General features: G+C 42.0%; 1 protein-coding gene across 2 annotated transcripts in view; it reads left to right on the top strand.

Annotated features, from left to right (window-relative positions):
• Nucleotides 1–17,769, top strand: part of NID2 (nidogen 2) — a 91,667-nt gene that overhangs the window by 51,777 nt on the left and 22,121 nt on the right. For both annotated transcript variants that reach the window (XM_055537648.1, XM_055537647.1), the window contains 2 exons: nucleotides 16,794–16,937; nucleotides 17,632–17,760. In XM_055537648.1, the coding sequence (XP_055393623.1) occupies nucleotides 16,794–16,937; nucleotides 17,632–17,760 (273 nt within the window). The remainder of the gene's footprint in view (nucleotides 1–16,793; nucleotides 16,938–17,631; nucleotides 17,761–17,769) is intronic.

Here is a 17,769-nt window from a genome sequence, read left to right as displayed (position 1 = left end):
CAGCATTTGTTTGTGGCTTTTTTGATGATGGCCATTCTGACTGGTGTGAGGTGATATCTCATTGTAGTTTTGAATTGCATTTCTCTAATAACTAGCGATCTTGAACATCTTTTCATGGGCCTATTGGCCATCTGTATGTTCTCTTTAGAGAAATATATATTTAGGTCTTCTGCCCATTTTTTGAGTGGGTTGTTTGTTTTGATGCTATTAAGTGGCATAAGCTGTTTGTAAATTTTGGAGACTAATCCCTTATCAGTCACATCATTTGTCAATATTTTCTTCCTATCTGTGGGTTTTGTTTTTGTTTTGTTTATTGTTTCCTTTGCTGTGCAAAAGCTTGTGAGTTTAAGTAGGTCTGATTTGTTTATTTTTGCTTTTATTTCCATTATTCTGGGAGATGGATTAAAATAGATTTTGCTGTGATTTATGTCAGAGAGTATTCTGCCTGTGTTTTCCTCTGAGAGTTTTATTGTGTCTGGTCTAACATTTAGGTCTTTAATCCATTTTGAGCTTATTTTTGTGCATGTAGTTACCAAATGAGCTAATTTCATTGTTTTACATGTGGCTGTCCAGTTTTCCCAGCACCATTTGTTGAAGAGACTGTCTTTCCAACATTGTGTAGTCTTGCCTCCTTTGTCATAGATTAACTGACTGTAGGTGCGTGGACTTATTTCTGGGTTTTCTATCCTGTTCCATTGATCTGTATTTCTATTTTTGTGCCATTACCATACTGTTTTGATGACTGTAGCTTTGTAGTATAGTCTGAAGTCCAAGCGCCTGATTCCTCCAGTTCCATTTTTCTTTTTCAAGATGCTTTGGCTCTTTGGTGTCTTTTGTGTCTCCATACAGATTTTGAGATTTTTTTTGTTCTACTACCTACTAAGTCACTTCAGTCGTGTCCAACTCTGTGCGATCCCATAGACAGCAGCCCACCCAGCTCCTCCGTCCCTGGGATTCTCCAGGCAAGAACACTGGAGGGGGTTGCCATTTCCTTCTCCAATGCATGGAAGTGAAAAGTGAAAGTGAAGTCGCTCAGTCGTGTCCGATTCTCAGCAACCCCATAGACTGCAGCCTTCCAGGCTCCTCCGTCCATGGGATTTTCCAGGCAAGAGTACTGGAATGGTGTGCCATTGCCTTCTCCTAGTTCTGTGAAAAATGCCATTGGTAATTTGATAGGGCTTGTGTTGCATCTGTAGATTGTCTTGGGTAGTATAGTCATTTTGGGAATATTTATTCTTCTAATCCATGAATACAGTGTATCTTTCCATCTGTTTATGTTTTCTTTGATTTCTTTCATCAGCATCTTATACTTTTTGGAGTACAGGTCTTTTATCTCCTTAAGTAGGTTTATTCCTAGGTGTTTTATTTGTTTTGATGGAATGGTAAATGGAATTGCTTCTTGAATTTCTCTTTCTAATCTTTCATTGTTAGTGTATAGAAATGCAACAGATTTCTGTGTATTAATTTTATGACCTGCGACTTTACCAAATTTGTTGATGAACTCTAGTAATTTTATGGTAATGTCTTTAGGATCTTCTATGTATAGTATCATGTCATCTGCAAACAGTGACAATTTAGCATCTTTTCCAATTTGGATTCCCTTTACTTCTTCTCTGCTGTAGCTAGGACTTCCAAAACTATGTTGAATAAAAATGGTGAGAGTGGACAGCCTTGTCTTGTTCCTGATTTTAGAGGGAATGCTTTTAGCTTTTCACCATTGAATATGGTGCTAGTCGTAGGCTTGTCATATATGGCCTTTACTATGTTGAGGTATGTACCCTCTATGCCCACTTTCTGGAGAGTTTTTCCATAAATTGGTGGTGAATTTTGTCAAAAGCCTTTTCTGCATCTATTGAGATGATCATATGGTTTTTATTCTTCAATTTGTTGAATATGGTGTATCACATTGATTGATTTGTGGATGTTGAAAAATCCTTGCAACCCTGGGATGAATCCTACTTGATCATGGTGTATGATCTTTTTAATGTATTGTTGGATATGGATTGCTCATATTTTGTTGAGGATTTTTGCATCTATTGTTCATTAGTGATATTGGCCTGTAATTTTCTTTCTTTTTTTTTTGTGGTATCTTTGTCTGGTTTTGGTATCAGATGGTGGCCTCATGAAATGGATTGGTAAGTGTTCCTTCCTCTGCAACTTTTTCGAATAGTTTCAGAAGGATAGGTCTTAACTCTTCTCTAAATGTTTGATAAAATTTGCCTGTGAAGCCATCAGGTCCTGGACTTTTGTTTGTTGGGAGTTTTTTAATAACAGTTTCAATTTTAGTGTTTGTGATTGGTTTGTTCGTATTTTCTGTTCATTTACGGAGATTGTAACTTTCTAAGAAATTGTGCATTTCTTCCAGTAATTCCAATAAAAATGCCATTTTATTGGTATAAGTTGTTCATAGTAGTCTTATGATTCTTTGTATTTCTGTGGAGTCAGTTGTAACATCTTTTCTATTTCTAATTTTACTGATTTGAGTCCTCTCCCTTTTTTTCTTGATGAGTCTGGCTAATGCTTTAATCTTGTTTATCTGCTCAAAGAACCAGCTTTTAGTTTCATTGATCTTTGCAATTGTGTTCTTTGTCTCTATTTCATTTATTTCTGCTCTGATCTTTATGATTTCTTTCCTTCAACTAACTTTAGGTTTAGTTTGTTCTTCTTTCTCTAGTTGTATGAGGTGTAAGGTTAGGTTTTTTGTTTGAGATTTTTCTTGTTTCTTGAGGTAAGACTGTATTGCTATAAACTTCCCTTATAGAACTGCTTTTGCTGCATCCCATAAGTTTTTTACCTTTGTGCTTTCCTTTTCATTTGTCTCTAGGTACTTTTTTAAATTTATTCTTTTATTTCTTCAGTTATCTAATGGTTGTTTAGTCACATATTGTTTAGCCGCTACATGTTTGTGTTTCTTAGGGCTTTTTTCCTTGTAGTTTATTTCTAATCTCATAGCATTGTGATTAGAAAAGATGCTTGATATTATTTCAATTTTCTTAAATTTACCAAGGCTCATCTTGTAGCCCAGCATGTGGTCATGTGTGGGCTATACATGACCGTATGCACTTGAGAAAAATGTGTAGTCTGCTGCTTTTGGATGGAATGCTCTATAAATGTCATTTATGTCCAGTTCATCTAAAGTGTCATTTAAGGCCTGTGTTTCCTTATTGATTTTCTGTCTGGATGATCTACTGATGAAAGTAGGGTATTAAAGCCCCCCACTGTTATTGTGTTACTGTTTATTTCTCCCTTTCTGTTTATTAGTATTTGCCTTACATATTGAGGTGCTCCTATATTGGGTGCATATATATTTATAATTGTTGTATCTTCTTCTTGGATCGAACCCTTGATCATTATGTAGTGTCTTTCTTTGTCTTTTATAACAGTCTTTGTTTTAAAGTCTATTTTGTCTGACATGAGTAATGCTACTCCAGCTTTCTTATGATTTCCATTTGTGTGAAATACCTTCTCCCATCCCCTTACTTTCAGTCTTTAAGTGTCCCTAGGTATGAAGCGGGTCTCTCGTAGACAACATACATATCGGTCTTGTTTTTGTATCCACTCAGCCAGTCTGTTGGTTGGTGCATGTCTTTCGGTTGGTGCATTTAATCCATTTACATTTAAAGTAATTGTCAATATGTATGATCCTATTACCATTTTGTTAATTGTTTTGGGTTTATTTTTTGTAGAAGTTTTCCTTCTCTTGTGTTTCCTGCCTACAGAAGTTCCTTTAGCATTTGTTGTAAAACAGGTTTAGCAGGGATGAATAATCTCAGCTTTTAAGGTTCATCTAGTCAAGGCTGTGGTTTTTCCTGTGGTCATGTATGGATGTGAGAGTTGGACTGTGAAGAAGGCTGAGCGCCGAAGAATTGATGCTTTTGAACTGTGGTGTTGGAGAAGACTCTTGAGAGTCCCTTGGACTGCAAGGAGATCTAACCAGTTCATTCTGAAGGAGATCAGCCCTGGGTTTTCTTTGGGAGGAATGATGCTAAAGCTGAAACTCCAGTACTTTGGCCACCTCATGCGAAGATTTGATTCATTGGAAAAGACTCTCATGCTGGGAGGGATTGGGGGCAAGAGGAGAAGGGGACGACAGAGGATGAGATGGCTGGATGGCATCACCGACTCAATGGACGTGAGTCTCGGTGAACTCCGGGAGTTGGTGATGGACAGGGAGGCCTGGCGTGCTGCAATTCATAGGGTTGCAAAGAGTCAGACACAACTGAGCGACTGATCTGATCTGATCTGATCTTTGCTTGTGTGGAAAGCTTTTGATTTCTCCATAAAATCTGAATGAGAGTCTTGCTGAGTAGAGCATTCTTGGTTGTAGGTTCTTCCCTTTCATCACTTGGAATATATTCTGCCATTCTCTTCTGGCTTGTAGAGTTTCTGTTGAGAAATCGGCTGATAACCTTATGTGTTTTTCCTTGTATGTTATTTATCTTTTTTCCCTTGTTGCTTTAATAATTTAACTTTGTCTTTAATTTTTGTCAGTTTGATTGCCATATGTTTCGATGTGTTCCTCACTGGATTTATCCTGCTGACGACTCTCTGCATCCTGGACATGATTGACTATTTCCTTTCCCATGTTGGGGAAGTTTTCAGCTATTATCTCTTCAAGTATTTTCTAGGGTCCTTTCTCTCTTTCTTCTCCTGGGACCCCTATAATGTGAATGTTGGTGTGTTTAATGTTGTCCCAGAGGTCTGTTAGGCTGCCTTCATTTCTTTTCATTCTTTTTTCTATATTCTGTTTTGCAGCATTGATTTCCACCTTTTGTCTTCCAGGTCACTTATACATTCTTCTGCCTCCATTACCCTGCTGTTGATTCCTTCTAGTGTATTGTTCATCTCTGTTTCTTAGTTCTTCTAGGTCTTTGGTAAACATTTCTTGCATCTTCTCAATCTTTGCCCTCCATTCTTTTCTGAGATCCTGAATTATATTCACTATCATTATTCTGAATTCTTTTTCTGGTAGGTTGCCTATCTCCACTTAATTTAGTTATTTTTCTGGGAATTTATCTGTTCCTTCATCTGGACATAATCCTATTTCTTTTCATTTTGGGTAGCTTTCTTTGATTGTGGTATTAGTTCTGGAGGCTGATGGGATTGTAGTTCTTATTTCTTCTGTCAGCCCTTTGAAGATAAGAGGCTTGTGCAAGCTTCCTGATGGGAGGGACTTGCTGGGGAAACTGGTTCTTGCTCTGGTGGGCAGGACCATACTCAGTAAAACTTTAATCCAATTGTCTGCTGATGGGTGGAGCTGTTCTTTCTCCCTGTTAGTTGTTTGGCCTGAGATAACCCAGTCCTGGAGTCTATAGGCTTCTATAGTAGGGCTATTGGTGACCTCCAAGAGGGCTTATGTCATGATGCAGCTCCTGGGACTGTTGCTGTCAGTGCCCCCATTCCCTCAGCAGGCTCCTGCCAACACACACCTCTGCAGGAGACCCTCAAATACTCACAGGTAGGTCTGGCTCAGTCTCCTGTGGGGTCACTGTTCCTTTCCCCTGGGTCCTGTGCACACAAGATTTTGTTTGTGCCCTCCAAGAGTCTCTGTTTCCCCCAGTCCTGTGGAATCTCTGTAGCCAAATCCCACTGACCTTCAAAGTCGGATTCCCTGGGGATTCCCAGTCCCTTGGCTAAATCTCCAGACTGGGAAGCCTGACATGGGGCCTAGAACTTTCACAACAGTATGAGAACTTCTTTGGTATTATTGTTCTCCAGTTAGTGAGTCACCACCTGTCAGGCATAGGATTTGATTTTATTGTAATTGTTCCCCTTCTGCCATTTTGTTGTGGCTTTTCCTTTGTCCTTGGATGTGGGGTGTCTTTTTTGGTGGGTTCCAGTGTCATCCTGTTGATGGTTGTTCAAAAGCTAGTTGCAATTTTGTGGCTCTGGCAGGAGAAGATGAGTGCAAGAAAAGAGATCAAGAAAGTCTGTTACTGTTTCCATTATTTCCCCATCTATTTGTCATGAAGTGATGGGACCGGATACCATGATCTTCGGTTTTTGAATGTTGAATTTTAAGCCAGCTTTTTCACTTTCCTCTTTCTCCTTCATCAAGAAGCTTTTCAGTTCTTCTTCACTTTCTGCCATAAGGGTGGTATCATTTGCATATCTGAGGTTATTGGTATTTCTCCCAGCAATCTTGATTCCAACTTGAGCTTCATCCAGCCTGGCATTTCGCATCATGTACTATGCACAGAGATTAAATAAGTAGGTTGACAATATATAGCCTTGATGTACTCCTTTCCCAATTTTGAACCAGTTTGTTGTTCCATGGGTGGTTCTAACTGTTGCTTCTTGACCTGCACATAAATTTCTCAGGAGGCAGGTAAGGTGGTCTGGTATTCCATCTCTTGAGGAATTTCCCAGTTTATTGTAATCCACACAGTCAAAGGCTTTAGCATAGTCAATGAAGCAGAAGTAGATTTTTTCTGGAATTCCCTTGCTTTTTCTGTGACCCAACAGGTGTTGGCATTTTGATCTCTGGTTCCTTTGCCCTTTCTAAATACAGCTTGTAAATCTGGAAATTCTTGGCTTGCATACTTTGAAGCCTAGCTTGAAGGATTTTGAGCATGTTTACCTTGCTAGCATGTGAACTGAATGCAATTGTATGGTAGTTTGAACATTCTTTGGCTTTGCACTTCTTTGGAATGAAAATTGACCTTTTCCAGTCCTGTGGCCACTGCTGAGTTTTCCAAATTTGCTGGCATATTGAGTGCAGCACTTTTACAGCATCATCTGTTGGGATTTGAAATAGCTCAGCTGTAATCCCATCACCTCCACTAGCTTTGTTCATAGTTATGCTTCCTAGAGCTTTGCTGATAGCTTAGTTGGTAAAGAATCCACATGCAATGCAGGAGACCCCTGGGTTGGGGTCGAATCCTGGGTCAGGAAGATCCACTGGAGAAGGGATAGGCTACCCACTCCAGTATTCTTGGGCTTCCCTTGTGGCTCAGCTGGTAAAGAATGTGCCTGAAAGGCAGGAGACCTGGGTTAGATCCCTGGGTTGGGAGGATCCACTGGAAAAGGGAAAGGCTACCCATTTCAGTATTCTGACCTGGAGAATTCCATGGACTGTATAGTCCATGGGATTGCAAAGAGTTGGACACGACTGAGTGACTTGCACTTGCATTTAACTTCTCTCAGTGCTTCCTAAGGCCCACTTGACTTCGCGCTCTAGGATGTGTGGCTCTAGGTGAGTGACCACACCATCATGGTGATCCAGGTCATTAAGTCCTTTTTTGTACAGTTCTTCTGTGTTTTCTTGCCACCTTTTCTTAGTATTCTTAGTATTCTTAGAGCTTCTGTTAGGTCCATACTGTTTCTGTCCTTTATTGTACCTGTCTTTGCATTGAATGTTCTCTAGGTATCTCTGATTTTCTTGAAGAGATCTCTAGTCTTTCCCAACCTGTTGTTTTCCTCTATTTTTTGCATTGTTCACTTAAGAAGGCTTTCTTATTTCTCCTTGCTATTCTTTGGAACTCTGCATTCAGATGAGTATATCTTTTCTCCTTTAACTTGTTTTAAGCCCTCCTCAGACAAACATTTTGCCTTTTTACATTTCTTTTTCTTGGGGATGGTTTTGATCACTGCCTCCTGTACAATGTTATAAAGCTCTGTCCATGGTTCTTCAGGCACTCTATCAGATCTATTCCCTTGAATCTATTTGTCACTTCCACTGTATAATTATTAAGGGATTTGATTTAGGACATACCTGAGTGGTCTAGTGGTTTCCCCTACCTTCTTCAATTTAAGTCTGAATTTTGCAATGAGGAGTTCATGATCTGAGCGGCACTCGGCTCCTGGTCTTGTTTTTGCTGACTATAGAGCTTCTCCAACTTCGGCTGCAAAGAATATAATAATCTGATTTTGTTATTGACCGTCTGGTGATGTCCATATGTAGAGTTATCTCTTGTGTTGTTGGAAAAGGGGGTTTGCTGTGATCAGTGTGTTCTCTTGGCAAAACTCTATTAGCCTTTGCCCTGTTCATTTTGTACTCCAAGGCCAAATTTGCCTGTTACTCCAGGAATCTCTTGACTTCCTACTTTGTATTCCAGTTCCCTATGATGAAAGGGTGTCTTTTTTTTTTTTTTTTTTTTTTTTTGGTGTTTGTTCTAGAAGGTCTTGTAGGTCTTCAGAGAACCATTCAACTTCAGCTTCTTCAGCATTAGTGGTTGGGACATAGACTTGAATTACTGTGATATTCAGTGATTTGCCTTGGAAACAAACAGAGTTCATTCTGTCGTTTTTGAGATTGCACCCAAGTACTGAATTTTGGACTCTCTTGTTGACTATGGGGGCTACTCCATTTCTTCTAAGGGATTCTTGCCCGCAGAAGTAGATATAATGGTCATCTGAATTAAATTCACCCATTCCCATCCATTTTAGTTCACTGATTGCTAGAATGTCGATGTTCACACTTGCGATCTCCTGTTTGACAACTTCCAATTTACCTTGATTCATGAGCCTAACATTCCAGGTTCCTATGCAATATTGTTCTTTATAGCATCAGACTATACTTTCACCACCATGCACACCCACAGCTGGGCATCTTTTCTGCTTTGGCTTCATCTCTTCATTCTTTTTGGAGCCATTTCTCTGCTCTTCTCCAGTATCATATTGAACATTTACCAACCTAGAGGGTTCATCTTTCAGTGTTGTATCTCTTTGCCTTTTTGTACCGTTCATGGGATTCTCAAGGCAAGAATGCTGAAGTAATTTGCCATTCCCTTCTCCAGTGGACCCCGTTTTGTCAAATCTCTCCACCATGACCTGTCTGTCTTAGGTGGCCCTACACGGCATGGCTCACAAAGCTGGGATCCACATGATCATTTTGGTTAGTTTTCTGTGATTGTGCTTTTCATTCTGTCTGCCCTCTGATGGATGAGGATAAGAAGCTTATGGAAGCTTCCTGATGGGAGGGACTGGCTGGGGGGAAAACTGGGTCTTGCTCTGGCAAGGCCATGCTCAGTAAATCTTTAATCCAATTTTCTGCTGATGGGTGGGGCTGTGTTCCCTCCCCATAGTTTGGCCTGAGGCCAATCTATGGAAGGGGTAATGGCAGCCTCCTCCAAAAGGACTTACACCAGCATGCCATGCCTCTCAGGACTGCTGCTGTCAGTGCCCCTGGCCCTGTGGCAGGCTGCAGTTGACCCACGCCTCCACCAGCGACTCCCAAACACTCATAGGTGAGTCTGACTCAGTCTCTTGTGGAGTCACTGTTCTTTCTCCTGGGTCCTGGTGCACACAAGTTTTTGTTGGGCCCTCCAAGTGTCTCTGTTTCCCCAGTCCTGTGGAAATTCAGTAATCAAATCCTGTTGACCTTCAAAGTCAGATTCCCTGGGGATTCTCAGTCCCTTTGCTGGATCCCCAAGTTGGGAAGTCTGTTGTAGGGCCTAGAATTTTCACAACAGTGCGAGAACTTCTTTGATATCACTGTTCTCCAGTTTGTGGATCGCCCACCCAGCAGCTCTATAGTACGGCTAATGGCGACCTCCTCCAAGAGGACTAATGCCACATGCTGTGCCTCCCAGGACTGCTGCTGCCAGAGCCCCTCTCCCCACAGCAGGCCACTGCTGACCCATGCCTCCGCAGGAGACCCTCAAACATTTACAGGCAGGTCTGGCTCAGTCTCTTGTGGGGGGTCACTGCTCCTTTCCCTGAGTCCTGGTGTGCCTTCTCAGTTCCTCTGGCGGGCATAATGTTTGGTTTAGGTGCAGTTGGGCCCCTCCTACTGTCCTGTGGTGGCTTCTCCTTTGCCCGTGGACATGGGATATCTTTTTTTGGTGGGTTCCAACATTTTCTTGTTGATGATTGTTCAGCAGCTAGCTGAAATTTTGGTGTTCCCTCAGGAGAAGATGAGTGCTCATCCTTCTACTCTGCCAACTTGTTCTAGGAACTTTAAGTGCGTATTACTAACTGAAAGAAGCCAGTATGAAAAAGCTTCATACTGTGTGATTCTAGACTTTCTAGAAAAGGTAAAACTGTAGGGACAGTAAATGGATCAGTGGTTGCTAGAGGCTCAAGGGGAGGGAGGGAAGGAGGGATAAATAGGTGGACCACAGGGGAAACCATCTGTGACACTGTAATGGAGGATATGCATCATTATACATTTGTCAAAACCTGTAGAACTGTACAGCACAGAGAGTCTACCCCAATGTAAACTATGATTTTAGTTAATAATAATGTGTCAATGTTGATTTATCAGTTATAACAAATGTATATACTAATCAGTTCAGTTCAGTCACTCAGTTGTGTCTGACTCTTTGAGACCCCATGAATTGCAGCAAGCCAGGCCTCCCTGTCCATCACCAACTCCCTGAGTTCACTCAAACTCACATCCATCAAGTTGGTGATGCCATCCAGCCATCTCATCCTCTGTTGTCCCCTTCTCCTCCTGCCCCCAATCTCTCCCAACATCAGAGTCTTTACCAATGAGTCAACTCTTCACATGAGGTGGCCAAAGTACTGGAGTTTCAGCTTTAGCATCATTCCTTCCAAAGAACACCCAGGGCTGATCTCCTTTAGAATGGACTGGTTGGATCTCCTTGCAGTCCAAGGGACTCTCAAGAGTCTTCTCCAACACCACAGTTCAAAAGCATCAATTCTTCAGCACTCAGCTTTCTTCACAGTCCAAATCTCACATCCATACATGGCCACTGGAAAAACCATAGCCTTGACTAGACGGACCTTTGTTGGCAAAGTAATGTCTTTGCTTTTGAAAATGCTATCTAGGTTGGTCATAACTTTCCTTCCAAGGAGTAAGTGTCTTTTAATTTCATGGCTGCAGTCACCATCTGCAGTGATTTTGGAGCCCCCAAAAATAAAGTCTGACACTGTTTCCACTGTTTCCCCATCTATTTCCCATGAAGTGATGGGACCGGATGCCATGATCTTAGTTTTCTGAATGTTGAGCTTTAAGCCCACTTTTTCACTGTCCTCTTTCACTTTCACCAAGAGGCTTTTTAGTTCCTCTTCACTTTCTGCCATAAGGGTGGTATCATCTGCATATCTGAGGTTATTGATATTTCTCCTGGCAATCTGGATTCCAGCTTGTGCTTCTTCCAGCCCAGTGTTTCTCATGATGTACTCTGCATATAAGTTAAATAAGCAGGGTGACAATATACAGCCTTGACGTACGCCTTTTCCTATTTGGAACCAGGCTGTTGTTCCATGTCCAGTTCTAACAGTTGCTTCCTGACCTGCATATAGGTTTCTCAAGAGGCAGGTCAGGTGGTCTGGTATTCCCATCTCTTTCAGAATTTTCCACCGTTTCTTATGATACACACAGTCAAAGGCTTTGGCATAGTCAATAAAGCAGAAATAGATGTTTTTCTGGAACTCTCTTGCTTTTTCCATGATCCAGCAGATGTTGGCAATTTGATCTCTGGTTCCTCTGCCTTTTCTAAAACCAGCTTGAACATCAGGAAGTTCACGGTTCACATATTGCTGAAACCTGGCTTGGAGAATTTTGAGGATTACTTTACTAGCGTGTGAGATGAGTGCAATTGTGCAGTAGTTTGAGCATTCTTTGGCATTGCCTTTCTTTGGGATAGGAATGACAACTGACCTTTTCCAGTCCTGTGGCCACTGCTGAGTTTTCCAAATTGCTGACATATTGAGTGCAGCACTTTCACAGCATCATCTTTCAGGATTTGAAATAGCTCAACTGGAATTCCATCACCTCCACTAGCTTTGTTCATAGTGATGCTTCCTAAGGCCCACTTGACTTCACATTCCAGGATGTCTGGCTCTAGGTGAGTGATCAGAGCATCGTAATTATCTTGGTCGTGAAGATCTTATTTGTACAGTTCTTCTGTGTATTCTTGCCACCTCTTCTTAACATCTGCTTCTGTTAGGTCCATACCATTTCTGTCCTTTATCGAGCTCATCTTTGCATGAAATGTTCCCTTGGTATCTCAATTTTCTTGAAGAGATCTCTAGTCTTTACCATTTTGTTGTTTTCCTCTATTTCTTCATTGATTACTGAGGAAGGCTTTCTTATCTCTTCTTGCTGTTCTTTGGAACTCTGCATTCAGATGCTTATATCTTTCCTTTTCTCTTTTGTTTTTCACTTCTCTTCTTTTCACAGCTATTTGTAAGGCCTCCCCAGACAGCCATTTTACTTTTTTGTATTTCTTTTCCATGGGGATGGTCTTGATCCCTGTCTCCTGTACAATGTCATGAACCTCTGTCCATAGTTCATCAGGCACTCTATCAGATCTAGTCCCTTAAATCTATTTCTCGCTTCCACTGTATAATCATAAGGGATTTGATTTAGGTCATACCTGAATGGTCTAATGGTTTTCCCTACTTTCTTCAATTTAAGTCTGAATTTGGCAATAAGGAGTTCATGATCTGAGCCACAGTCAGCTCCCAGTCTTGTTTTTGTTGACTGTATAGAGCTTCTCCCTCTTTGGCTGCAAAGAATATAATCAGTCTGATTTTGGTATTGACCATCTGGTGATGTCCATGTATAGAGTCTTCTCTTGTGTTGTTGGAAGAGGGTGTTTGCTATGACCAGTGTGTTCTCTTGGCAAAACTCTATTAGTCTTTGCCCTGCTTCATTCCGTATTCCAAGGCTAAATTTACCTGTTACTCCAGGTGTTTCTTGACTTCCTACTTTTGCATTCCAGTCCCCTATAATGAAAAGGACATCTTTTTGGGTGTTAGTTCTAGAAGGTCTTGTAGGTCTTCATAGAACTGTTCAACTTCAGCTTCTTCAGTGTTACTGGTTGGGGCATAGACTTAGATTACTGTGATATGAATGTATATACTAATACATAATGGTAATAATAGAGGAATCTGTGTAAATTGGTTAGGGGGTGGGAGGCCTGGCATGCTGCGATTCATGGGGTCGCAAAGAGTCGGACACGACTGAGCGACTGATCTGATCTGATCTGATGGAAACTCTATACTTTCTCCTCAGTTTTTTGATAACCTAAAACTGTTTTAAACAATAAAGTGTATTTAAACTTTTAAAAATGTTCTGGGCAAGCCAGAGGATGAGCCTGGAAGTCAGGGAACCCTACTGATGGGAAATGACTTTGTCAGATCAAGGGGACATTTTAATTCTGAAAGCCAGTAGGCAGTTTTGTTCTTCAAGACTAGAGGCACATGATGAGAGTGAAGGTTTCCCTTCAGTTCTACTGATACTCAGCAGTACTGATACTGCTGAGTCCAGAATCTGCACCTCAGACAGGTGGGTTCATAACTATATTTTACCACTAGAGCCGAGGCCTCCTTTACCACCTCCTCGGGCTCTCTGGGCAGGTGTCACTTCAGCAGTATGATAACAGGAGATAAAGAGGACTGGGTTCTCCTGTGGAATGTAGAGGTGACACAAAACAGGAATCCCGAACTAGTTCGTGTGCTTGGTTGGTTCAGTTTTAAGAAACTTGGTTGGGGGCACAGCCGCTGAGTGTCTGAACAAGGGATTATAATGTAGTGAATTAATAGCATGAAAATATCAGCTGACTTTATAAAAACATGTACCTCAGAAGGAAGGAAAAGATCAGTTTTTGCTGATATCTTAAGGACAGATTTCAACAGAAACACCTAGGGAAAACGACCATCACCTTTGAATGTCCAGTTCAGCCCTTCGCTAGGTGTAGGAGTCTGATCTGTAAGAGAAGTAACTTAGTGGGAGAACCTCCCAGGCCAGAGTCCCATTCAGACTCTGGAATCATTTATGGAAAAGACAGATCTCTGGGTGTATCTTTCCTTGAGACACACCCTAAGGGAGTAGCAAAAGGTTAGAAAGCCCACAAACTGGTGGGTACCAGGCTGCTAATTTGCTTTTAGAATGACATGATTTTTTCCTTTCTACCCAAGTCTAATTTTAATTAGTACCGGTAGTAGTGGTAGTAGTAAAGGACAGTTTTACTTGATGCCAAGCACTGTTCTAAGTACCTTTCATGAATTTAACTCATCAAATCCCCACAACAACCCTACCAGTCAAAGGACTGTTACTCCCTTTTACAGAGACAATGGTGTAGACATGAAATAATTTGCCTGGTCACGCTGGAAGAGTTGAGCCGGGGCTCGAATCCAAAGCCACCCCCAGAGCCCACTCTCACCCCTCACTCATGGCTGTTACAGACTCCAGGACTGCCTTGTAACATAGATCAAATTTTAAAAGAAGGAATGTGCATGTTTACCCTTTGTGTTTCAACCCTGCTCATCCATCCACTCCTATGTAAAACAACAATACTGTTGATTCTATCCAAATGGGAGAAAAATGGGGAAGAAAGAAGAAAATTAAAAAGAAAAACACAGCCTCTTTTCTTTCCTCTCTCAGTGCCTGCAAGTATCTTAAGAGCCTTTCCCTTTTTCCAGAGGGAGCGGTGATCTGGTTGGAATGTGTGTGAAACAAAACAGCAGCCCCACCTGACATGAGAGCTCCCAGTTGGGTGTCCAGGGTTCACGAGGCAGTCTTCCCAGGGAGCCCCTTCTCCTTAACCACCAGCCAGCCCCCTGGCTTGCCCAAGTGTTTGAGCTTCCCGTGTGGCTTGGCTGGTGTTGGTGGGGTTGCAGGACAGGATCCAGGAATGCTTCCTGCCCTTGCTCCCAGTTCAGGGCTCAGCTCTCCAGTTGAGGAGCCTTTGGGCAGAGGGCCATGCATTGAAGCTGAATGGACTGTTCCTTTAAGGAAAACCAGTCTTCTCCTCTTGATTAAATGACTAAATTAGTTCCAGATCCTCTGTCAGAGAGTCAAACTGTTCAAGAGGGAGAGGGAGAAATAGAAAATGTCTTAAGAAGGATACAGCTCTTCTTTACTTACTATAATAGGAGAAAAGCTAACTAGTCACAGAGAATGAATAGACTCACAGTTTTAAAAATGGATTTTTAATATAGTGTTTTTGGAAACCAAATTCTGAGCATAGGGCCTCAGGCTCAGAAATTGGCTGATACTTGGTTTAAAGCTGTGCTGTCACTGTCTTGAAACTCTTCATAATTTTTGAACAAAGAGTTCCACAGTTTTGTTTTGCATTGGGCTTAGCAAATGGTGTGGCCACGCTGTAAGTGAAGGCTATTTTAAGTCAGTATGATGCAGGTATTCACACTTTCTCCTCAATTTCAGGCAGGCTAGTGTATCCTGTCCAAGTTGGCCAATCAACTTCTGGGCTGCATTTTTTTTTTCCTCCTTTTAATGCCTCTCACGCTGGTAAGCTCCTGACATTATGTATACCCACTAATCTCTGCTGGAATGCACCATGGTGCAGTTTTGATGCTGGAGAGCACTGAACAAGAAGGCTAAGTCATCAGTATTTATAAACTAAAGTATCTCAAAGCTCACTTCTTCCTTTGGCTGGGTAGGTCAGGAATTTGGTACAAAACCTTCTCCTAAAATGGAGAGAGAATAATGGGAGGCAGTCAGGTCTTTGTTTCATGTGGGGCCTTCAGTGAAGACATGACCCTATTGTTTTCAACTGCAGCACACACTGGGGACTGACTCAGGACCTTGGTCAGTAAGATCAAGTTAACCCTGCCACCACAACCCAAAAGCTATACTTCCAGACCACCTGGCAAGAGAATCAGAGCGGAGGGATGAGGGACGTCCAAGCATGCCTGTGTGATTTGGGGAGCATGGCCTCTGCCTGACTTTTGGACCCGTCCACCTCTTCTGGCTCTGTGACCTTGGTCAGGTTACTTGACCTCTCTGTGCTGCGGTAAAAAGAAGATGATAATACATTCCTCACAGTATAGTCATGAGTAATTAATAGAATAGAGTAAGTAATGGTTTAGAACAATGCCTGGCACATAAGTGCTTAATACGCATTACTGTTACACTCGATCCAGTAGATCAAGGGAAGATTTCAGATGTTAGCTGTCATCACTGCCTAGTGGTCGGATGGAGCCATGGCAAGGTTAATCCTAAAGAGTAAATACTGCACAAGTTATTCCCGCTTATTTGGTCTTATAAATCTTAAAAAAAAAAAAATACAAGATTTTCTCATTAATTGAACTTGGAGACATAGAATAGTGCACTTAGTGAGACTGTCCGATTTAGAGGCAGAAATTTTTGGTATAACTTTTGCTGTCCCATTTCCTGGCTTTCTGAGCTTGGACAATTTTTCTAATGTCTCTTGCTTATTTTCCTTATTGGTGAAAATTACCAATAAAAGGAATGACAGCCTGCCTCACAGAATTATCCCGAGAATCACAGAAGATGATAGAATGAAAGTACTTTTAAATAAAAGGATGCTGCTGCCGCTGCTGCTGCTAAGCTGCTTCAGTCGTTTCCGACTCTGTGCGACCCCAGAGACGGCAGCCCACCAGGCTCCCCCATCCCTGGGATTCTCCAAGCAAGAACACTGGAGTGGGTTGCCATTTCCTTCTCCAATGCATGAAAGTGAAAAGTAAAAGTGAAGTCGTTCAGTCATGTCCGACCCTCAGCAACCCCATGGACTGCAGCCCACCAGGCTCCCCCGTCCCTGGGATTCTCCAGGCAAGAACACTGGAGTGGGGTGCCATTGCCTTCTCCTAAAAGGATGCTATATGTTGGCTATTTTGTGTTGGCTATTTTTATTCTCTGGACACAAACCTGCTGTAAATAAGAAAAGGTTAGTTATCTGCAGAGAAGGCAAGAGGAAGCCATTCTGGAATTGAGAACTGCAAAGCAGACGATCCACCCTCACTTTAGATATTAATAATTTAGTCAGGTCTCCAGGCAGGCTTCAAACTTACAAGTCCACAGCCAGTTCCACTTGCCGATCTACTTCCTGCTGTGCCATTCTCTTGATGACAACCAGATTGTGCTTTTCTTTTGTATTTTCTCTCTACCCACCCAGGAGACTCCGAGCCCACCCCAGTGAATCCTTGCTATGATGGGAGCCACACATGTGCCACCACAGCTCGGTGCCATCCGGCGACAGGTGTGGACTACACCTGTGAGTGTGCATCTGGGTACCAGGGAGATGGACGGAATTGTGTGGGTAAGACCCTGGTGCTCTGTGTTCCTCCATGAAGGCCTCCAGCATTCTGTCCATAGAAGACAAATGTCTGCTTTGTCATCTCCATGGATCAATGAGTTTAGCAGCTATTCATCTAAAAATACCAACTATTTAAAAACCAGGCATATTCTGGTTAGGTTTGCCAGAGCAGTTTGGAGTGGGTATTTAGGGCTATTGTAATTCGTGGATATTTTATACTCTTAAATATTGTTGTTTTGAGCCTGAATCAAGTATTTTTTACATTCAATAAAGAGTACATTTTTCTGGTTACCTTCAGATTTCAGACATCCATTTCATCCATTTCTTTCAGTTACTGTATCTCAAAAGCAGTCATGGAGATTTCTTTACACTTAAAAAGAAACATGGTTACTCTGTGTGTTTTTCTTCTCAGTGTTCAGAATTGCTTAAATGTTTAAAGAATTCTCAGAAGATTTGTTCAGAACACATCTCCCTGGGGCTCATACGTGAATGACTTGAAATAAATGTTTATTTTTATGGCGGGCTGCAGTGCGCATCTACATCTGGTGCTGAGCAGCCTGCACTTTGCCCCCCATTTAGTCTACCGACTGCTAGTCCCACCGAAACCTCTCAGGGCTGAGAGAATACAGAGTCTGCAGACCATCCACTTGTGGGGCCTTTGGTTTAAGCAGCCCTTTCTGTTCTTATTCCTCCTTAGATGTCAATGAATGTGCAACTGGCTTCCACCGCTGCGGCCCCAACTCTGTGTGCGTCAACCTGCTGGGGAGCTACAGATGTGAGTGCCGGAGTGGCTACACTTTTGCAGACGACCGGCACACCTGCATCTGTGAGTGCC

Source organism: Bubalus kerabau, chromosome 10 (genome assembly GCF_029407905.1).
Source record: "Bubalus kerabau isolate K-KA32 ecotype Philippines breed swamp buffalo chromosome 10, PCC_UOA_SB_1v2, whole genome shotgun sequence".
Lineage (NCBI taxonomy): Eukaryota > Metazoa > Chordata > Mammalia > Artiodactyla > Bovidae > Bubalus > Bubalus kerabau.
The sequence above is the reverse complement of the archived record's forward strand: the minus strand, read 5'-3'. Positions and strand labels throughout refer to the sequence as shown.